This window comes from Patiria miniata, unplaced genomic scaffold, assembly GCF_015706575.1.
Source record: "Patiria miniata isolate m_02_andy unplaced genomic scaffold, ASM1570657v1 HiC_scaffold_5, whole genome shotgun sequence".
NCBI lineage: Eukaryota > Metazoa > Echinodermata > Asteroidea > Valvatida > Asterinidae > Patiria > Patiria miniata.
Window position 1 is genome coordinate 13,896,360 of NW_024037072.1, and position 23,612 is coordinate 13,919,971.

General features: G+C 38.4%; 2 protein-coding genes across 12 annotated transcripts in view; both read right to left on the minus strand.

Moving 5' to 3' along the window:
• Nucleotides 1–9,721, minus strand: part of LOC119742007 — a 33,221-nt gene extending 23,500 nt beyond the window's left edge. For 4 of the 11 annotated variants that reach the window (XM_038218014.1, XM_038218011.1, XM_038218012.1 and 1 more), the window contains exons 1-3: nt 9,490–9,716; nt 6,159–6,366; nt 1,138–1,227 (exon numbers count right to left, since the gene is read on the minus strand). In XM_038218014.1, coding sequence (XP_038073942.1) covers nt 1,138–1,227; nt 6,159–6,254 — 186 coding nt within the window. In that variant the 5' untranslated portion in view covers nt 6,255–6,366; nt 9,490–9,716. Of the gene's footprint in view, nt 1–1,137; nt 1,228–6,158; nt 6,367–9,489 lie in introns of all 11 variants that reach the window. The other 7 variants (XM_038218006.1, XM_038218003.1, XM_038218008.1 and 4 more) reach the window with 5 other exon arrangements.
• Nucleotides 9,722–11,054: 1,333 nt separating this feature from the next.
• LOC119742008 (RNA polymerase II elongation factor ELL-like) overlaps nt 11,055–23,612 on the minus strand; it is a 28,213-nt gene continuing 15,655 nt past the window's right edge. The window contains exons 5-11 of the mRNA XM_038218015.1: nt 23,090–23,344; nt 22,258–22,378; nt 20,909–21,018; nt 19,708–19,933; nt 18,485–18,801; nt 17,322–17,538; nt 11,055–16,260 (exon numbers count right to left, since the gene is read on the minus strand). Coding sequence (XP_038073943.1) covers nt 16,144–16,260; nt 17,322–17,538; nt 18,485–18,801; nt 19,708–19,933; nt 20,909–21,018; nt 22,258–22,378; nt 23,090–23,344 — 1,363 coding nt within the window. The 3' untranslated portion in view covers nt 11,055–16,143. The remainder of the gene's footprint in view (nt 16,261–17,321; nt 17,539–18,484; nt 18,802–19,707; nt 19,934–20,908; nt 21,019–22,257; nt 22,379–23,089; nt 23,345–23,612) is intronic.

Consider the following 23,612-nt stretch of genomic DNA (forward strand, 5'->3'; position numbering starts at 1 on the left):
TGTGTGGGAATCAATTCTGTGTAAATCTATAAGGTCATTGCCAAACCTGGTCAGTAGCAGACAAAATGGTTTTTTAATTAAACTAAAAATAGGTCCAGATACAAGCATTTGATGGTGGGTCACTTGCTAGTAACTGACATGAAGACAATTGATTGAACTTTTATTATCTCGACCGGGGTAAAACTGAATGCAGGCCCCAGACCGACTTAACTGGGGAAAAAATGCCTTTAAAACCTTTTTTTGGCGTACGTTCTTCAATTTTAAGTTGTGCACACTGGGGGGGCCACTATTGATGAATGTAATTTCTTTTTGCCTTTGACAGAGACCTGCTACTAGGGTAAAAACATCAGGCCTTCTAACTTTTTTTTTAATTTCAAGACAGACTAACAGAGACCAGAAATAATTGTGATGACATTTGAGGGACTTTTTTGGTTTGGATGATATAAATTCTAAAATGTACCGGTAGGATTTAGCACCAGAATGATGTTACACAGCTCAATGCAAATTTCCACCAGAAGCCATTAATTGCGGGACCGACTGCTATACTGGTTTTGAAGCATCCAACAAATCCTGGCAAGCTTGGTGATTGCATGGTAAGACGTCTGCACAAGTAAGAAGGTGGTCAAGGGTTCAAGTCCCACCCAACTTGGCTTCAATTTCCTCATTTGCTCTCATTAAGGCCATGTAACAAATAAACCAGTTTCTCGTCCCTGCCTGCTTCGTTCATTCCCGGCTGCCTCTTTTTTTTTCTTTTTGAATTATACATTCTGCAATATACATATCATCAATATATTTTCTTTTTATTAGTTTCCAACAAAGTTGTAGCAACATTAAGAAAGGGTGATAGCTCCTTTGAACACAATTTTGATTCAGCAAAATAGTCAAGAAAAAAGAATTCATCCGCAATCTTGGAAATCCGCCATCTTGGAAAAGCAATTTTTTTTCAAAAGCTCCCGCCTACTTCATTTTTTTTTTTAAAGGCTGGACGAGAAACCATTTTTTTTTTACTCGGATAACCAGTTTGTACAGTGTATAACATTATGTAGAGTAAAACCCTATAAATGGATGTAGAGTAAAACCCAATAAGATGATAAATATTTCTCTAGGCTGAGACTGTCATTTTTTGAAGTGTCTTACCTGAGACGTGCTGAATTCTCGCTGTGTTACTCTCTGATTGAATACCACCATTTTGTTGTCTATAAGCACCACCCACTGTCTTGCATAATCCTGAACAGGAAAAGAACAAAACAAAAAAAACAAAAAACAAATCTTAAAGGTTTGATGGTTGAGAAATAACGAAGTCAATAACAAGTTGTAGATAAATTCTTTGGGGAACAGCACGGAGCAAGAAAGCCCTTATCACTAATCCAGACCGTGACAAAATGTGACACTCTTGCTAAAAACGAAGAAAACATACACTAAGCTCGCAGAAACATTTCATTTTTACTGAGTGGAATCAACGTACAGGCATGCAACTGGGAATTTAGAACAAACAAGGAAATTGCAAACCACACTGGACTTTGTACAGTCTTATTCAATTTGTAACATTTGGCATTCATGAGAAGTAAAAAACAAACGAGGAAATCAGCGGATCCAAGGAGAAGTTGCATGCCTGAATATAAATTACCAAAATACAAACCTGGCCAAATTGTCACTTAAGGAATAAAAACAGGAATTTGTGCCAAAAATTTAATAACAATAACACCGTGCATAAAATTGTCCAGTCCTAGTATAAAATCAAGTAATTAGAAGATACCTTTTTGGTACTTAAGTTACAGAGCTCACATCAGGAGCTTGCGACACCATCACAGTGTCTTTATCAACTGGCATTGTTGACCAGGCTGGTCACACGACAGGAGGCGGTTGTACACGTGGGCCAGCTTGTACCCTCCATCTCTGTTCATATGGGGGCAGTGCCTGCGAATTTCTACAGCTTCACTGATTTTGCGTTTCCAGAGGTCAACCTCCCTGGCAATGATCTTACCATTGTCCAAGGAGATGTGATGTCCTTAAATAGGTGAAACAGCTCGCACTCTGCAGACCCGATACAGAGAACACACCAGTAGGTCAGCTCCCCTGACAGCAGTTGGTGAACATATATCCACCCAGGACATAACATCTCCGTGAACAATGTTAAGATCATCGTCAGGGAGGAGGACCTCTGGAAACGCAAAATCTGTGAGGCAGTAGAAATCCGCAGCCCACAGACACTGCCCATATATGAATTGAGATGGAGGATACGAGCTTACCCACCCACTTGTATGACCGCCTCCTGTCATGTGACCAAGCATGGTCACATGACGGGTCACGTGAGGGCCTCAACAAGTTACACCAGTTGATAAAGACACCGTGATGGTGTTGCAGCTCCTATAATACAAGCTCTGTAACTTAAGTCCCAAAAAGGTACCTTCTATTTACTCGAACAACAACACCATTTAAGTAATGTACATACTTACACTGAAGTTTTTTTCATTTGCAAAGGTACATAAAACATGTACACCTTCCGAATGCATCATAATATTCGTCTTGAAAATGACACAAAGGATTCATAAACAAATAGTTTCAAGATATGGCGATGGAAAATATTCTATCGAGTCCTTTTTTCAAGATGGACACTTTCAAATACCCTAATTGTTGTTGGGATAACAATTAGGGTATATTTGTTTTGCAATTTTGGTATTCGGACTCTAAGCCAAGAGGAAAACTTGCGGAGGTTTTGTATTTGTTATTCAAACTTGCCAAGAGCACATCTTTGTTTCCAGACAAGAATGGATTATTGTTTTTAAGTTTGCAAGGGTGCAACAAATTCTCTGAAATTCAGACGAGTTAAGCACAAAAAGGCCTTTTGAAACACAAAATGGCTTACATGTCTGGGACAAATGTAGAAACAAAACATTTCCTTCTCTGAACAACTGATTCCAATTCCTACAAAGTTCTTAGAATTTTAGGAAGGAATTATAAGCATTTCAATTTAAAAAAAATCAGTTCATTTCTAATTGAACCTCAGGCGGAATTTGGTAAAAGAAATCCTTTTCCTGTTTACATGAAACTACATGTATTTCACTTTCAAACTAAGTAAGACATAAATGTTAGTTTCCATTTTTCTTTCATTAGGGTGAGTGTACCTTTTTTTGGATTCAATTTCAATCCAACTAAAAGTGCTTGGCTTCTCATGTAAATAATCCGTTCAGGGGGTTACAAACACAAACAATTGAGAAATAAAAAGGTTCTGTTTTGATTGTAGGAATACGATATTTACAAACTAGCAAAAAAAGAACGTTCATGTGCAAATTACAAGGGTAGACATAAAACTGAAAAGCAAAACTGGGATTACTGGCCCGGGTTCGATTACTGGCCCGGGTTTGATTACTGGCCCGGCCCACATGTGGATTGGGTTTTCAGACCCTGCTTGATTCTGTGGGTGTTCCCCAGGATGTGTTTCTGGGATTTTTGTTCTGCCACCTCTAAAACTGTAAATTCTTCTCTGTTGTCTTCTTCCTACAGGTTTCTTCAGGCTTGCAAGCTTTTGACGAATCCTTGGTTTCATTTCCAAAAAGATATAAAACATTTATGAACTTTAGATTGAAACGTTTTTTTCTGCTGGTATGAGGGGTAGCATGTCAGTCCTTTTTGTAGGTCTACACCATTGACTCCCTAATTGACCATCACTTGCCCCAAAAATTTGACTAAGATGACTACCTAGACCCCTTAGACGAAGTTGATCTGGGACCAGGTTAGTGGTGGGATTTAAATTTGGATTTTTTAAATTCGGTTTGAATTCCACTATTCGGTTTTGAACTTGGAAACCAGATTCAAAACCAGCCCTAAATTCAAACAAAATTAAGAAAAAAACTGTATTAAACACCCCCCCCCCCCCAAACAAAATAAAAACATGTGCTCCATGGTCTCTGATTGCAAATACATTCACTTGATAGCGGTCTTCTTGGGACTTCCCACCCATTTTTTTTTCAACAGTACACTTTTATGTACAGCTCTGGAATGTTTTTGTGAAGCCCCAGTGGTCATTAAATCCTACAAACTACAGGCTACCCAGTCATTGGGAGGACAACTGTATGCAGCACCTCACTTGTCACTTTTTGTTGGCACAACTGGGACCTAGGGAACTTTTGGTTAAATCGGATAACCATTATTTGGTTTGAAAAAAATTATTATACTAGGACAACCAGATTTGAAATGTCCACTTTCTCCCACCACCACTTAAAGGGAATACATGTATACAACATTTGCAAACATCGAAAAATAAAACTACCTAGTTTTTACGAAATACCTTACTAGGATGTTGGTAAATGACAGTCTAAAGCATCCTGTAAAATTATGGCACCCGGTGTGAAGTCATTTTCAAGAAAATGGTATCTTGTAAAAATTTCCAACAGTGGTCGGCCGACCACCGTTGGAAAAACCTAACTATTTTTCAAATACTGCTCCAAATTAACCATTTTTCTTTCAGTCCAAATTTTGTTTGCTATTGGTTACATGTTCATGAACAGGTGCAGGCCGGCTAGACTGGTTCCATTACCTTACAAGTTTCTGGCATCTGTAAATTGATCCATTTTATATTTAGTGGAGTCAGGGAACCAGACTACTTGAACATTTTTGTTTTTCTGGTTTTTTTCCAGCATTTTCGAACACAAACCTTCAAACATGTCAGTCTAACAATATTTGATCTATTATACTAACCCCTCAAATAGTTCATTTCTGAAACTTACAGCAAAAGCCAATCATGTATATTCCCTTTAACAGGCTTTCTTACATGAAGTCTGAATTTGAAGATTGTTCAGCTGTTGCATTAATTACTGAATTCAAACAAGCTTGTATTTTTTTTAAATTCTGTTCGACTGGCTGCATGTATTATATACAACAATAATGCAATAGCTTGTCACACCCACATAAACTTAACGAGCTGTACCGGTACCAGACACAGCTAGGTTTCTAACCAGACTTTTTTTTTAACTGACGTTCAGTAAAATAAATATAAAATACTTCTTTTATGAAACTGGTGACCCTAAACAATCTTCCTTTAATAGTCGGGAAACTAACAATGCTTGCAGAGGTTACGCACGGATGAATTTGAGCAATCAAACGACCAGGAATGAACAGCAATGTGTTTGTGTACGTGTTCACCTACATGTACAGCTGTTTTCAAGCAAGTTTTGAATAAGCCAAAAATAACTCCACCCCAAATACATTGCAAAAAGTATTTTTTTTATTAAGTTAAACTGTTGGAGAATCATGGTGGATTCTATGAAATGCACACTTGCATTCTAGATTAAACACATACAATTGTACATTGTACATGTACATGTACATGATCGTTTTAAGGTGCGGAGTGCGCACCACATATTTCATACATGTGCACAAACTTAAAGGGAAATTACAACACTTGCAAACATCGAAAATATAAAACTACCAAGTTGTTACGAAATACCTTACTAGGATGTTGGTGAATTACTTTCTAAAGCATCCTGTAAACTTATGGCACCTGGTGTGAAGTCACTTTCAAGAAAAATGGTACTTTTGTATACATTTCCAACGGTGGTCGGCTGACCACCGTTGGAAAAACCTAACTATTTTTCAACTACTGCTCCAAATTTACCTTTTTTTTTTCAGTCCAAATTTTGTTTGCTATTGGTTCCATGTTCATGAACGAGTGCAGGCCAGCTAGACTGGTTCCCTTACCTTACAATTTTCTGGCATAATTTGTGATCCATTTCATTTTAGTGGAGTCAGGGAGCCAGACTACTTGAACATTTTTGTTTTTCTTGGTTTTTCCATCATTTTCGAACACAAACCTTCAACACGTCAGTGTAACAATATTTGATCTATTATACTAACCCCCCAAATAGTTTATTTCTGAAAATTACAGCAAAAGACAAATGAGCTAGATGCGTGCATGAGGAATCATGACGAATGGAGGATCCGTGCCAGGGCTCGGCTGTGGCCGACTTAGTGAGTGAGTGATTCATGAGAAGTAAAAACGAGGAAATCAGCGGATCCAAGGAAAAGTTGCATGCCTGCATAAATAATAAATGTTGAATATTGGTAACACTAAGGCACGGTTATGGATAGAACCCAGAGGGTTCTCATTATTTAAAGAAACACAGTAATGATTTAGAAATTTGATTTCTGTGTCAACCTACCTTGTCCTTGGGCCCTTTAATTTCCAGGTATCCCTCATAGTGCATGACGGGTTCCCCAATGCCAGGTAAATCAGGTGGTTTCTCTACTCCACTCATGATGGACTCCAAAGCCGGTTATTACAAACTGGACATAAGATTCGGCTGCTAGCGTTGTGGCGTCTTGTCCGTTCCAAGTTTTAGCCTGAAGCATCCAAAAGGGCTGTGCAATCTGAAAATGGAACAAGATTCAAACAAATTATGGAGTGGCTTTTAAACTTACCGGTAGTTAACATGCACACCAGTCAAACATTCAATAACTGATAAAACTTCCAACTGAACAGACACAACTGAAATGGAGTCTAAAAGAAACTTCAGATCAACTCAATTACCAATGATGTAGGTATGTTAACCTTTTGGGGAAGAATTCCACACATATGGTCGGACATCACTAATTTTTCACTGCAGTGGCCTATCAGCCATCAGAAAGCGATAACATACATGTCCTAAAAAGACAAATTTAGCAGGGAAAATATTGAAGCATTTTACTGAGAAAACACTTGGAATTTTTCAGACCAGTCTCATAGGGTTTGTGCACAGGGTGTCAAGTGATGACCAGGTATGGAACTCTTTCCACCTTTTTTTTAACCTATCATCCCTTTTATACATTACAACCATACATGTATGTAGAACACGCTTCAGCCCCCATTTTAAAAGAAGTTATTGTTGTAAAGTGTCCATCTCAAGGACACTCACACATTAACCAACAACCTACGCCTAGATTCTGGCCAATATGTACAAATGTAATGTAAAGACCACAATGATAATGGCATTAATGCTGTGATTATGCACCTAGCTTAGTCATATGAGAACATTAACCCTAACTCCCTAGCATAATTTACTAGGAACCATGTACCCATCCTGGAAAATTCCAACACCAAATGGGAAACTGCACACACACATTTCCGACTTTGTTTCTGGAGGTGTGCTCAACCCAATGTAAAAGATTGTCAGTTTAGGGGCACTGTACCCATCCAAACAGATTCCAACAAAACATGCCGTTTGGATTTGATGGGTTGAGTTCTGTTAGGGTTAATGTACATGTAGTGAGCTCAGCCTGCATGCCTAAACCCAGACTGGGACCTTAAGTGCTGAGAAACATGCAAAACAACATCAGGCCAACTTTACTCATTCTTCGGCTGAATTCTCAAAACTGTTCATGAGGCAAATACAAGGTCCTCAGTATTTCACCAACCAAGTTTGAAGTCTCAATTCAATTCGAGACTTTCCTTCAATACATTTATTTTGGACTAGCCTAAACCAAGGTCCTTACTTATCTTACTTTTCTGGAGTTTGTACATAGTTTACATGTTGTGCGCGATAAAGAAGATTCGTGTAAATTTCAGAGAAATTGTGCTTGCAATGACATCTGAAAATTAGATAGAAGTATTTTTCAAACCCCCATTCAGAGAAAATTTGGAAAATCATGTCGTTATGTTTAAAGGGAATATACAACATTTGCAAACATCAAAAAATAAAACTACCAAGTTTTTGCGAAATACCTTAATAGGATGTTGGTAAATGACAGTCTAAAGCATCCTGTAAACTTATGGCACCTGGTGTGAAGTCATTTTCAGGAAAATGGTATTTTTGTAAAATTTTCCAGCGGTGGTCGGCCGACCACCGTTGGAAAAACCTACAAATTGTTCAACTACTGCTCCAAATTTACCATTAATTCAGTCCAAATTTTGTGTGCTATTGGTTACATGGTCATGAACGGGTGCAGGCCAGCTAGACTGGTACCCTTACCTTACAATTTTCCGGCATCTGTAAATTGATCCATTTATATTTAGTGGAGTCAGGGAACCAGACTACTTGAACAGTTTTGTTTTTCTTGGTTTTTCCGGCATTTTCGAACACAAAACTTCAAACATGTGAGTGTAACAATATTTGATCTATTATACTAACCCCTCAAATATTTCATTTTTGAAAATTACAACAAAAGCCAATGATGTATATTCCCTTTAAAATGAGTGATATTGAAATGGTAGAATCCAAGACTTAGTTATTCAAACTTCGATAACTAATAAACCGTATCCTTTTTCCCGCCTGCCTCCTTCTATTTGTTGTATTTGCAATATTTACATTAATTTGCAATTTTTATTTGTCTCCAGCAAAACGGTAAGTTCAAAATCTGGTTCAAAGGGTGACAGCTAATTTGGACACCTGTTAAACGCTTCAGCAAAAGAAAGAAAACTGAAGAATCAACCTGCCATCTTGGAAAATCTGCCAAATTCAGGTTTCTTTTAATCATTCATTCGCATCAATATTACAGTACATCACCCCAAATTCCATCTTAAGAATCATTGCAATAAATTTGTCTCCAACAAAATGGTATGCAAACTTTCAAAATCTGGCAGAAAGGGTAATGGCCCATTTGGACATCAATATATCATGAAAAAGAGTTGAGAAAATAAAAGAATCTGTCGGTCATCTTGGTAACACCATCTTGGGGGGAGGGAAGGGCCTCCTCCTTCCTTTTCAGTTTTTGGTAATCCTTATCTTTAGGACACCTCTATTTTTTACAAGTTCTGTTCAAAACTGACTTTTGCAGATGACTGTCCAGTACCAAAGTGACTTTTGCAGGCTAAAGCAGTCTTTTTTATTGAGATAAATTCATGTTTAGTTGTAATTTTGAAAGCACTTTCAAAGAAAATGTGACTTTCCTACCCTTTTTTGCAGTTTGCCATCTTGGTTTTTGAGTCAGTTTCTGTTCGTCATCGTCGTCTTTCTCCCTTAATTTCCCTCTAAAATCAAAGCCCCGCCAGCCCTTTTCCACAAAATTAAACCTGCTGACATTCATGAAGATGTCATACTGTTCAGATATATGACAATAAATATCAGAATGTCACTTTTGAGTGTCATTTAGTCAGCTCTTTTGGCGAGTCTTTTAACCTTATATAGGAACAGGGTCCTAAAAGTAAGGATTACCCAGTTTTCTTCAAAAGCCCAGGGGGACTCTGTTTGTTTGTCTGTCTGTTATGTCTGTTTGTCTGTCTGTTCTTGTTTTTGTTTGAGTCCCACCCGAGTAATATTTCGAGTATAAATAATAGTGTTTATAAAATTCTGTTAAAATTATGAAATGGAGAGAGCAAAATAAATGTCTACTGTGTGTACTCATGGAGGAATTCTTATTCCTCCATGGTGTACTGAATAATTGAATTGAACATGTTGAATAAGCAATGCGTGAATGCATGCACCGTATATATACACACATGCACAAAACATAAATTCAACACATGTCGAACTATACTCCAAACATGCCAAAAGAAAATGGATGGCTAAAAATACTCACCAAAACTCACTGAAAATCTCAGCTCAAAGCACCTGACAAGCCTCGCATGATGTAATATTACAATCAGTATCCTTTCGTAGAGACCGTAAATGATGCATAAAATCCAGAAGAGTCCAAATTTTGAAGGATTTGTGTGTAGAAATTCAGCCCCGATCTGTCATGTCCGTAGCTCGACAAAATGTGCAAATTATCTGCTGCACTAGTGCTAGCTAGCTGCATGCGCTATAGTGTGCGCGCACAAACTTGTACAACCTGCGGCCGCCGCGGCACGTACGTACCCGGAAGTTGTGCACAAATAAGACTGTACCAAAGTTTTATAGGTGTAAATGCTTCGCAGACCCTTTTTTGTTCATAAATTCACAATAATGATTACATCATTTTGTTGATAAAAGCAAACAAATTCAAATATTGGTTTCTTTATATTCAGCTTTTGTCGTCTGTAATATAACTTTTGTTGTTGTAAGATTTAAAAGAAAATGTGAACTAGTCCTCCCTTCGAATCGAAAGGAATCGGCCACATTTCAATAGACTGGTTACATACAAAGCATCGAAAAACCCCAATATTTGTCAGAGCGTATTGCGAAATAAATATAGAAAAAGTCCAGATCAACAATTTTTAAGTGTTTGGTTGACATTAATTTACTGCAAACCGAATAAAATGATCACCTAAAAACTGAAAATTCATAATATAATGTGCATTTATGACGTACTATCCTCAAATACCGTACCCAACAGTTTTGTCTTATGTAATTTTTTTAACGAGCTGTCTTTCTTAAACTTTAACCTTTCCTTAAAATTCATATATTAGTTTGTTTCAAGAAAACGTCTCCTTTTTTGGCTTATTGCCTCCGCCAATTTAAGGAGGTTATGTTTTTATCGGATTTTGTTGGTTAGTTGGTTGGTTTGTCTCAAAAAGTTATGGACGAATAAATTTGCATGAAATTTTTGTTAGGGGGGTCCTTGGTACACGGTCGATTAGATTTTGGAAGTTATATCCGGATCTGGGTCTGAGCCATCTCCTGTTCTAGGTTGCTTTTTGTTTAATCTCCCTTCAGTTAATGCTGGAGAGACTGATACAAGTTTAGGTTGTAGCTCGCGGGAAGTCCCCCCATTTTACCCGCGGCTCCAAAGTAAACAATGGCTCATGGCCGATATGGCCATGTTTACTGGTCTAGCTAGCTGTTGTCATGTTGCATTGTTCATCGCATGGAGCGTCCGGAAAAGATGGCTCACCGATATTTATCTCTGTTCTCTACACAGTTTTTATTCAGTTTAAAATTCACAATATTTGTGGAATTTACGGGAATAATTTTTATAGTAAAGGATGGGCATATGTTGCTACCCCGCAAAAGCCTTAAATATGGTCACGGTGGTAATCTAGCTAAAGGAAATTTATTGTGAACACCAACTTCCAAAAAGCAATTGCAAAATTGAGGTTTCTTACAAACATACAAGGCTGTCATGCTCCCAGACCTTGTTTTTCATTCAGAAAACCTTTTAAGGAAAGTCACTCTTTTAAAAAGGTTTATTCACAATACCAATACAAGAACAATTGACACTTGCAGTTTGAATGCTCGTTTGTAACATAATCAATGTTACTATTTATTAATTCATTCGTGGAAAATTAAACAGTGAGACACTTGGGACAGATAATAGTTCTTACAGTGCATACAGTTTGGCAATGCTTGTTTGCGTGTAACTACACCATGTGGGTACCAGTGGAAAAAAAAATTGGTTCAATTTCTTTAAAATCCAATTCAAAGTTCTAAAACAGATGTCACTTTTTACGAAGCAATTGAATAAATAATAAATTAATAACATAACAAATAATGACATAATTTTAACGAAATGCAACACGAGTCTAAAAATTAAGGGCCTGATTTTAAGGAATGTTTGTACTCATCGCCATGGTAACATGTCATTCGTTATACTTACTAATCATTGCCCCATTTATCCACACTTTAACGTAGTTGTCTGCATGAAGTCAGTTAAATTTAAATTTAAAATTCATTTGATTGTTTGAGATTAAGATCATCAAATACACATCACTTTAGATGAGACAAACAAACTTCGTGTTGATCAAACAATGATTCCACACAAACTTTGGACCCAACATTTTTTTTATCACCAAAAGGGACATGGGGTCAATGATACCAAACTTTGGCTGATTTCTCTCAAATTGTTTGTACTTATGCATATATTCTGGAAGGCGACAACATTTCCAATAAGGCTTTTAAAAAATTCCATTTCTGCCACATTTCAACCACGCATTGAACTAGAATTGCCTAATTTGGGGCCAGTTTGGGTGGTAGTCGACTTGGGTCAAGCTACTGCACTTGAAAGCGGGAATCGTTTGAAGAAACTTTGATTTGGTTGGCTCTTATACACTTTTCAAGATTAGAATATTATAACATAGACACTTTTTTAATGCCAGAGTGATCTCGAGTTTGGATTCTGAAATTGGGAACAGGCAGTCCGAGGCTGAAGCCACGGTTTCAGAAATGGACTTGTACAAACCCAAAGACAAGTTGGCGCGAAGGTCCATTTACATGTTATTAAGAATCAAGTGAAGTATTTGATTTCTGAGGGTTGGGTAGCTTCCAAGGTTATGGGCAAACCAACATCAACAAGCAAGGTTTGAACCAAAACAAAATGACTTGCACGCATTTGAAAGGTGAAACTTATTGTGAAGCTATGAAAGATGCTTTCTGAAGCAAGGGTTTCGAACAATGTCAGCCCTGTGTGTCATGACTTGCAGTAGATCTTACATAGAGGGCGCTATTCAAGGCTAGTGGTCAGAGGAATACTTTGACACTTTCATTAGTGTTGGTCACATATGTATCTCAAAATATATAGCTGTTACATGTGCTTGACTCTTAATGTGAAACAACAGCGTGAACAACAGAGCGGTGCCCTCTTTTGTTTGATTAAGGAGTCAAAACAAAGTTATGCAATGCACAAACATGACTCCTACTTCAAATCCAATAATGCCCAGAAATTTCACAGCAAAATCCTTAGTTACACATAGTGCGACACAGATGTATACTATAAAACGTAATAGTCTGAGGGGCTTGCCCATTAAATGGTATAAATACACATAATTCAATTGCGGGTTTCACACCTTCACAAAATCACTGAAAAACAAGTGTCACAAGAAATTTCAATTTAAAAAAAGCTCAATTAACTATTGCCTTGCAGTTTTTATAGCTTACGAAAGAAAACAAAAAACAGATTGAAGATTGCTGTATGTGATTCTATGCTCAATATACTTATTTTATACATAGCAGCCACTTGTTAGCAAGTTGGGTGACATATATTCATGATATGGTCCTGCTTCACACAGCACCCATATATTATTAACAATAACAATTTGTTCCATAGTTTTTTAATCTCTTATACAATAATATAATCATATATGCATGATGTTAGTTGATACATTGTACAGTATATTTAAGCAGTACCTTTGTACACAGTCATAAACTTTGACCAAATAGTTTGGAGCGTTTGACACTATAAGCCAGCATCATGTGACCCTGTTTGACTCAAAATTATAAACAAAAAATGCATAAACACGATTGTAGGTGTCGTTAAGGGAAGCGATACGAAGACGGTTGGCAATTTGATCTGTTCTTTGATTTCCCTTTTTTTAGGGGGGGGGGGGAGCGGGCGAAGCGAAAAAAATAAACAATTTGAGAAGCAGATCTAAATCTTATTGAAAATTTTATAGAAATTTCTAGAAAGGACAGGATTTTAGGAGGCGGTCTCCAAAAAAAGAAGAAGAAACTTTCAGGAAAAACATTTCGAAATTCAAAAAAAATGCTCTGAAAAAACTTCTGATAATTTAAAACAATTTTTCGATTAATAATCTCATTTAAAAAAAAACGGACATAAGTTTTATGGACAGGCTTAAATAGAGAGAGATTGCAGAATTCTTTCAAAATATTTCCTGTCACATGGGTTTACTGGAGATTGAAGGTGAAATAGGCAACTAGGGTTGAACACTCAGTTGGACTACAAAGTTCCAATTTGGTCAAGTGTTAGCGGAACAGCATTTTATCTGCTGGTGCTCAGTCTCATTTTTTTCAATTTTGGCACAAGTTTGCCATCGTAAGTGTGAAAACAATAGACTGATCCATTAAATCACACCCAACCAGGTACTGACCAATCACAGACATGATTAATATCACACATGTGTGAACACAAGTCTAATGTGCGTATGACGCGCGCGGCACGAACACGCAGCGTAGCATTGGACAGGCACACGTGTTGTTGCCAACGTGCCCTGTGGGCGGTGCCTAGTAGTAGATCAGCATATGAAAGTAATTCACAATACAGTCGTGCTGCCAGCGTAGATGCAAATCCTCCTTTACCTGTGTTGCATTATTGGAACGTCAACACCCATTTTTTTTTAAAGACGCTGTAAAATAGTCTTTTTGTCTAGATAACAAGGCAGTTTTGACATATTTCTGGCACATGAACTGAGGTGTAAAGATTTAATTTACGGGGCTGACATGAAGCAGGATGTTGACCCCAAATATGAAGCAGTCTGTTGGAGGAAAACGCTCAGTGGTGCATTGTATTATGAATCTCTGCAATTAGACCTGAAGTTATTACAATATAGTAAATACATCTGTTGTCTTTCTGTTTTTAATTAATACTGTACATTGAGTACCTTCGTCGTTATTTGTCGAAACCAGATATATTCCTTCCAATCTTTCACACACTGGAGGCCATGTCTGCTAACTGCTGGATGCAATAGACTTGAAACATAATGACGTCACGTTTTGTTTACGTGAGCGCTTTCTTACGGGAGATTGTAGGTTTTCCTCCCACCTGGCTCCCATAGAAAAGTGCATATGTAAACAAAGACTGGCATCATTACATTACCAACCCTCCCCCATCCCTCCCCCCCCCCAACAAAAATGTGTTCACACTGAAAAAAAATGGCATAAGAAATTATTTCTTTCAACGTTAAGACTTTTTCTCATTTCTGATAGAAGTAAAATTGAAATTGAATATCATATACATTCATAACTCAGATTCTGACGCATTACAAGACATTGTTTAAATGTTCAATTAATTTGAAAGTAATTTTTTTTAAATTCAATTTACATGGTCAAGAAAGGAGAAATTCAAGATTTTTTTTTTTATTTTGCTTATCTTAGCATTCTAATACTGTGAAGAAAAAATTAATTTAAGAAAAATGATTTCATTACAAAAATGAAAGAAAAAAATATTTTTTGGAAGACATGAAACTTTTTTTATATATATAAATATTTTCACTTTTTCTGTTTTTAGTATACATTTTGTCTTTTCCTCTTTTTTTTTCTTATTTTTTTTAATAAATATGTTAGCTTCTTGCATTTCTGTTGCAGTTTCAAAACAAAAACCTCAAATGAGGGTCCAATTATCAAAAGAAAAAAAACACCCTTTTGAGAAACCATGAAATTTTGATTCCAAAATAACCATGATCAAAACAAAATAAAAAAATTGATGACATTAATAAACTTGTAAAAGAGCAAGAAACACAAGTGTTTACTTTTTAAAATTTTTCATCAAAACTTTAGTTAATGATACTCGGAAAAAAGGAATACAAATTTGATTGCAAAATTTGCAAAAAATGAATCATTACCACCCCAGCCCCCCAAAAAACAACCCAAGTTAAAAAATCACAGACATGGCCTCCAGATAATATCACACTGCACAAACCAACATAGCAAAATGCATCTAAGGCCCGTCTCTATTCATAATCAGGACAAGTTCCGGACAAGTTGCGGGTAGATTCATTCACTTTGTCTGGAAGAAGCTGTGCATTCGTCTCAGACATGTTTTGGGAAATTGTCATCAGCAACTGTTTGACTCGCCAGTACTGATGACTTCATTGCGGGAAGATTGCACGGAAGTTGGTCAGAATCCCGCAACGTCTACAATGTCCGCAAACTTGCACGGAACTCGTCCCATATGTGAATTTAGACGGGCCGTTACAGGCACACAAACTAGCGTTGACAATTTTGTTTGGAAGCCAAACATTTCAACTTCATTTTAGTGGCACATCAAGTGATTGGGAGTGGGGGTTGGGAGAACTTAATCTATTTTGCATGATCTTATCCTCTTTAATTTAATAATCAGCATTTTAAAATCATCGTTTGCATCCAGGCACAAATTCATCCGAACTTTTCACTATGAATCTGTCACAGTTTGCAAACACGTCCAACACAGTGCTGTACCCAATGGCACATGTTTTTCTCAAACAAGATTAAGGACATTATGTATCTGGCAATGGCTTGGATTTTCAGTGGCGAGTCCATCTAACTCGTGCCAAAACCGGTGTTCAAATATGGTCATATTTAAAGTGCGTAGAGTTTCCGTTGTACTTGAACTTTCAACAGATATCAAGTCTCCTTGAAGTAATATGGGCTGGCCTCTACCTTCCTCAATCCTACAAATTCCAACGGAAAATTTTTGGTGGATTTTAAAGGGTCAAGGAGGTTAAGAAGCTCTACACACTTTGCCCCTCATTCCCAAAATCAAGATGTACCACTTTTTTTTCTGAAAATACCTTCTTCAGAAAATACCTCCCTTTCTGGAATACCTCCTTGTGCAAGAATGTCAGTTGTGCGATTGGAATGGAAATACTGGTTTCAAACGTTTTCTCTATGTTGTCGTGACTCGTTGTCTGGTGTTGTCGTAGGCTGCAATCACTCCTTTGATGTGACCTAGCTTGTCGTGCAGTTCCCTCCAGCGAGATTCTTTCTTCTGATACACGGAATCCTACAAAAGATGAATGGAAGATGAATACATACAATGAAATGTTTTGGATTTTTTAACAGATTGAGAAGAATTTCCAGTTCGCCACAGAATGCCAAAGCAGAAGCAAATGGATCACAAGTCAGAATGTCTCATGATGTCTGCAGGATGCTGGCCATATTCAACAGATATCAATGAATGCGAATGCAAAGTTTAATGGACGTCAGGAAACACTGGCGTTCGCTTTCGCTTGCACTCGCGTTCGCTTTCGCGTCGAGTATGAACCGGCATTTAAAGGGACACTTTTGTCCAGTTTGTGCCCTTTTGAGCTCTAAAACTGCATTTCTCATGAAAAAAATTCTACCTTTAACCAAAGGCCACATTTTCTGATCTGCTCAGTGAACACATTATGCAGAGAACAGAAAAAAATTGTCTGCCAAATACAAATTAACAGCAGCCGATACCACGAAACAGTGCATAACTTACACCATGGGTAGGACTTACGCAACAAATATGCGCCATTAACTTACAATTGATTTCACAAATGCGACATAGCTGCACAACGTTTCAAATAATCTAAACATTGTGGACAAGGATAAAAATAGCATTTTTAACATATATTTGTGTATGGTTTTGTTCGGTCACAAAGCAGTTATTGAATCACCTCTACCTGCCAAATGGAACAAATTTTTGCCCAACTTTCTTTGGAATCACTCTGTCACAAGTAAAATAGCTATTCATTTACCTCAAACACAAAGCTGTGAGTGTCTTGTATCAACCTTGAAAAGTTGTTCAATGGCAGACTCCACGACAATCACCATTTGCTAGTAAAATAGTTTATTTGCAGTCACTACGCTACAACTTACGCCACCTAAAATAATTGCGCAAGTTGCGACGTAGTTGCGCAAGTCCTGACTTTACGCACTATGAAACTTGCGTGTAATGTGTCATAACTGCAATGTTGCGCAGTGTGAAATGTTACGCAAGTTACGTAACAAAATATGGCGCAAGAGGAGTCATGCCATTTCGTAAAGTTTCGTGAAATCGGCTGGTGTTGAGGTAAAAACCCTTTTCTGTGGACCCACCTCTTGAATTTTGGTATACTCATCAAGGACTTTCTGCTTGATCTGTCGATACTCCTCACTGTCCTCGGCCGCTCGGTGTAGTTCCTCTTTTAACTTGGTAAACTTGAGCGTGACGCTCTCGACGTAGGCATGCATCTTCTTGTATTCTATGTACTCCTTGTTGAATATTTCCCTGTAGCGCTGTTTCTGTTCGTGGGAGGTGATCGTTGTGAATTTGCTGCAGAGATACAAAGGACAGAAAATGACTGGACGAACGAAATGATTTGGTCACCTAAACCAGCTTCACCATTCACCACACTTCGCCATTTTGTTTATCCCAGTTCTAACGGCATTTTATGAAAAACCTGCCGACTCCACTATTCACTATGTTTTGCCGACTACCCGTATTCTGGGGAGAGAGGAGAGGGGAGGGGAATTGGTGGTGGGGGGGGGGGTCAGTGGTAGGGGACGGGTGGGGCAGGTTTCAAAGGATCCCTTCCAATATCTCTGTTTACCTACAATTTTTTGTTTTTTAACTTGCGAACGTTGGCCTAATGATGTTATAAAGCTACGAGCACAACCCCCTCAGTTTATCACACAGAACATCCTTTGGTTGGAAAAACATACAACTCGTATTGTCCCTAACTCCCTAGGCATTTTTGCTAGGATACATCGTAAATCACGCAAAATCCTCCAACTGCCAACATGTAAAATTTGCATACAGCCTCAATCCTGCAAAATCATCCGTTATTTCTTGAATGTGGTCCTTGGAGGGGTGACCACTGCCTCATTCCTGCAAAATCCTCCGCGAATCACCGTCAATGTGTTGAGGCAGATTGCGCATTGCGGCGGATTTCAAGTATTTATGCATGGCTGAGCATAAATAACACAAGCTCCAGCCTAAAACCTTGACACAGTGCATCCTCCAAAATCAGCCACACATTTTTGCCATAAAGCTTCAATCCTGAAAAGCCTCCTTTTTGCAAAGAGGATTTTGGAGGAATTGGGAAGGTTAGGGTTAAGCATTACACGCTACATGTTGGGTACATCGAGATAAAAACTTCTCTTTGAGGGGGTTGGCAACCACCCAACCCCTACCTACCCCATCCCACCCTTACCCCAACCCATACACCCCACTCCCACCCCAGTCTTAGGTCAGAAAGAAGGCCTAGGTAACAACTCACTTCAGATAATCTGGTCCACTAGATGTTGACGACACATCACTAGGTGGTGACTGCTTCCCGACCACAGGCTTGGCTTTGGATTCCGTCACTGGTACCCGGCACTTGGTGTCCTTCTCCTCCTGCGGTTTACTAGTACGACTAGGTGCATTATAGTCTGGTGACTGTTTGGTGGTACTGCTGACATCGTACTTGGAAGGTGGGGAACATGACAATGACGTCGCGTCGGGTGTAGGGCTTAGCTTTTTAGTGTTGTGGGCAATTCGGGTCTTTTTCGGCTGCTTGTAATCAACGACGTCTGGCAAGAGTGGTCTCTTATGCTGTAAACAAAGAAAATCAAACTTATTTAACTTCCGATTAATTAATCTCTATGTTTTCTGATTAAGCACGAAGTGTCAAATCTGAGGCATGTTTCACTTCAGAAAATAACAGCAACAAACCTTTCAGAACCAAACTCAAAATGGATTGCAGTCAACGACCTATCAACAATTTTTCGCAATATTAATTTTTTCCTCGCCAGCTACTTGCAAGAATATCACAACCCTGAGAGGGTTTGAAGACTTTGGAGCCTAAGATGTGAAGAATTAATTTTTTTTTAAATAACGTAGATTATTAAAGGGTCCATGTGACGAATTTACACAGAAGCATATTTATAGCAAATATCCATTACTCTAAAACTTATACAAAAAAACAAGACATCCCTTTTGGCAAAAGCTTTGCAAAGTGCACTTTTTAAACATTTAAAATGTTTCATGCTTTTTTTTGACAATTGAGGGCGCTGTCACTTCAGGAACACACTCTTCAGATTAGGATTTTTCTCTTCAAATTGAAACCCAAAATTGTGCTTTTTGGAAACATTTATGCTAAAAGTTTTGTCATTGTCTTCATTTCATGTACGGAAACAACAAATGAATCACTGAAAACAGAGGAGTAACCAAAGCAAACCCCTACAATATTGGTGACTTTTTATGCAGAAGCAGTTGTGACAAGTTTCTGCCTAATAAATGACATCACGGTTTTGCTCATGAATATGGAAATCTGCATTAGCATAAAGAACAAGAAGGCACCAAACTGCCCTGAAAATGCCAACATGAAGATTAAAAATGAACTTGAATGGGACACACAGGTACATTTCAAGGACTGCATTTAGAAAAGTTCCATATCATGGGCCCTTGAAATAGTCCAACGCGAAGATTACAGCTCCGAAATACTAGACTTCATCTTACCGATATTCTGGCTTTGAATTTGTCAGCGGCAGTCCGTACAGGGTCAGGCTTGGCGACCGGTCTGGTCTGGGGGACATCTTTGGATGGCATTCTTGTCACCGTCCTTACAAACGCTTGCTTCAACGAGGATGAGGATGACGAGGATGACAATGACGATGACAATGACACGGATGGAGTGGAGTTTACAGAGGAGGAATGTTCTTTCTGGTTTAAACTTCTTAGATTCCTGAGGAAAAAAAAGAGGGAAAAATAAGTATATAAATATATACATATAAACCAAGGAAAACTGACTAGGTGCATTGTAATAATTTTTCAAAGTTGAACAAAGAAATTGACTGGAGCGCCTGGTCAGGTTTGAACCTGGGACCTCCGGATTGCTGTTCCGGTGCTCTACCAACTGAGATGTGTCAAAAACTTGCCATGTTTGTCTTAATTGAGAGGGCTAGAAGAGGAGTTTGATGACATCATAACTTCGTTAATTAATCCTCCCTCCCAAGCTGGCAATTTCAACAAGGCCAGACCAGCAGTCAAAATAATCAAGTGACTGTGTTTAACAGTTGGGTGCTCCCTGCCTTCATAAAGCAGGATTGACTGGCTTTGATTGTTGTGAAACCTGATGTAGCTATGCTTTGACTGTAGGTGATTGATAAGCCAGCTGTGCCTACCAGTCACCTGCTTTTGTCTGTTGATGGAATTTGACTGTCACAGTGCCTACAAGAAATATGATCTGACTGTTGGTGACCAGCCTGTGTAAAAGGCATGGCAGGGGAACAGGATTGAATTTATGACTGTCTGTGACTGATCAAATGAAGGAATCTTTATGATTTATATCTCAAAGCTTTCCTTTGGGAACAAGGCACATTGCTAAGAAAAAGTAACAATCTAATTTCCAACAGGTCATTCTTATTTTTATTCACACATATCAGAATTTCTAATACAACCCTTGGCATTTTCAGATAATATCAAGTTGAAACCTTGTTGCCTCTGACTTGAAAATGCTGTAATCTCAAGAGAACAATCTAAACATTCTGTATTTTAAGATGCTTCCTTATCATTATGATAAAATAAACTAAAAACTGAAAATGGCAATTTGGAAAAAATAAGTGACTGAATGATCCAAACCAAAAGTTGTTCTTTTGCAAGGAAGCACTTTCAAATCCTGGTACCGCTCTGCAAAGATATTTTTAAAAGTTTGACTTACTTTCTTAATAACTGTCTATCTACATCACTATACAATGGCCAATCCTCTTGGACTTCGCTGTACAAATGCTTGTTCAATATGTAGGCGTTCTCCCGTGATAACGTCGCAACCTGAAACCGACAAAACGCAAAGATGAAAGTCAGAATTACCAATAAATAAAGAATAATTTAATGAAATGGAACAATGCAGTTTGAACGAAGTATAACACAGCTGTAGTGCTCATACATAAATTCACATTCAAATTCATCAAATAATATTCAGTTGCAGGATGGTTGCCACATACAATGATGCAACGCCTTGAGCACCAATACTGATGGATATGTGCGCTTTATAAATACACATTACTATTATTATTAAAGGCATAAATGTGTGATTGAGAGGTATTAAACACTCTGTTTCAGACCGGTTGGAGTCTGGGTGCTGATAATTACCCGAGGCGATCAGCATCCAGACTCCCACCTGGCCGATGCCGATCAAGCACATTTTATTCCCATTCATAAATACCTTTTCGGTAAAAACAAATCAAAACTTTTCGGTCCAAAAGTCAAAACAAGTCAGAAATTATAAATTTCCAACGATTTCGATCAACAAAACACCCCTCTAGCTATACAATGGTAAGGCCCTCTGGTAAACAACTCCTTATATGGAGATTGACGCGCGTACTGTGTGATGTGGCACACAACGCAGATGTACCGGTGTAGTGTGAATTTAGGACTATGAAATACTGACTCACTGGTAGTATTACACATGCCTATGCGAGGATTGTGAACGTTCAACCGATAAAACGGTGCTGGCACCAGATTTCATTGGACTCAAAATTTCATGTGACACTGGAAAATTGTTTAAGACCAGCCAGCCATGTCTTTATCATCTGTTTAAACCCGGCCATGTGACGGGCTCTCGCCCAATAGGAACGGCTAAACTGTCTTAGGTAGTTATGAATTCATGTTTATAACTCATTTATATCTCTGAGTACCATTTCCAGAGCTATTTTTCATTACACTGTGTCTGATTTCAGCCCCAAGACTTTGGGATTTGTACCCATCTTCATACAAATGTTGTAACCGATGCGATTATTGTAAGCAGTGCTGCAGCTGGATATGATTGGCACTGCCGCAACGTATCACAGTAATTGTAGAAGGATTCCGAAGGATCGAGGCAGTGGCCACCCCTCCACTGAACAAATTCAAGAAATGGATTTTGGAGGATTGAGGCTGTATCCAATTTTTACATGGTGGCAGTTGGAGGGTTTTGCAAGATTGAGGATGGTTCCTAGCCTCAAAGGGCCTGTAGGGGTTAGGTTTAATCTAAGATACTGCAGCATAATCTCTCTAGGATGGTAAGCTCACCTGTGATAGGATGTTGCTGAGTTGGTTCTTGTCCTTCATTGCAATGCCGTCCTTCTGTAGTCTTAGGATCAATTCTGGCTTCTTGTAAGGTCTTAATGCTAGGAGATGGATCACACGGTCCCTGCAATCAAGAAGAGACAATAAGGAAATTTCATACAAAAATGGACACGGCTAAAAGGGAAAAATTTATATCTTCAGAACTACAAGCATCACAACCTCAAATGAGGCACCAACTAAAACGGGACAACAAGGCCTTTTATTTGAGTGGTGTGCCAGTGAGTTTGTTTCTGCATTCAATAGGGGACGTTGATCAATAGAGGTCAATAGGGTCCCCAATTCCCCAGAGGCCCCCTATTTGGATTCGTGTACAAAACATAAGGGAGGTCTTCCTAAAAAGTTAAAGTACAAACAAAAGAAGGACAAAAGGGGGTCACCGATTGCAGGCAAATACACACTTACGTGAGTTGGTGTATGGTAAACTGTATGTTTTGTAAAAAAAAAAAGTGGGATTTTTTGGCTAAAATTATGGATTTCAGGTCGTCATGTGGGCATCTTGTTTTCACATGCGAAATTCATTAAGACAGGTGTTATTGTGAGTTTCTGTTTTAAAGGCAGAGAGAAGGGTTCTTATTTCATAAAAACAACACAAAAAGCCTTCATAGATTTTTCTTTTATTTATATTTCTGTAAGCCTTTAACCCCATTGAGCCCATAGAGATTCCTGCATGTACTAAGACTTAATGTCTGCATGTCAATGGCTATGGCTTAAGGCAAGAGTTAAGCAATAGAAGAAAGCCACAGCCATGAAAGAAATTCCCAATGGCCGGACTTACCTGTATGATCTATTGGGGGTGGCAGGTTTACTAGTCGGGGCCCCCTTCGCCGTGACTTGTGGTGTTCTGCTAGACGGAGCCAGGGTACCATTACTCCTGCTTATTGCACTTGACGTGTGGCTTGGTTTACTGTGGCTGGGCTGACTGGAGCGTTGTACGTGGGTCGATTTAGTTTGAGTTGTCAGGCTGGGCCGCTTGGTGATTCTGTTGACCTTACGGGTGGCTTTTACTTCTTTCTGGCTGACTTCTTTCGTGCTGTTAAAAAACCCAAAAATTATAGAACATTGAATTCAAGTTGTACCAGAGGTTATACATTTTTATATGATGGAAAGTTGCATCAAGGAGAGTTATAAGTTTATCCTTCACAGATTAATTCCACAATCACTGTATACTCAGAGCTGACCAGTAAGTAGGAGGTCGTGGGTTCAAATCCCATCAGAGTAAGCTTGTGAACTTATCTCACAAACATCCTGGCAGCACAGGGTGTACAGTGCTTATAATTTCAGCTTGGTGAACGGCAAAA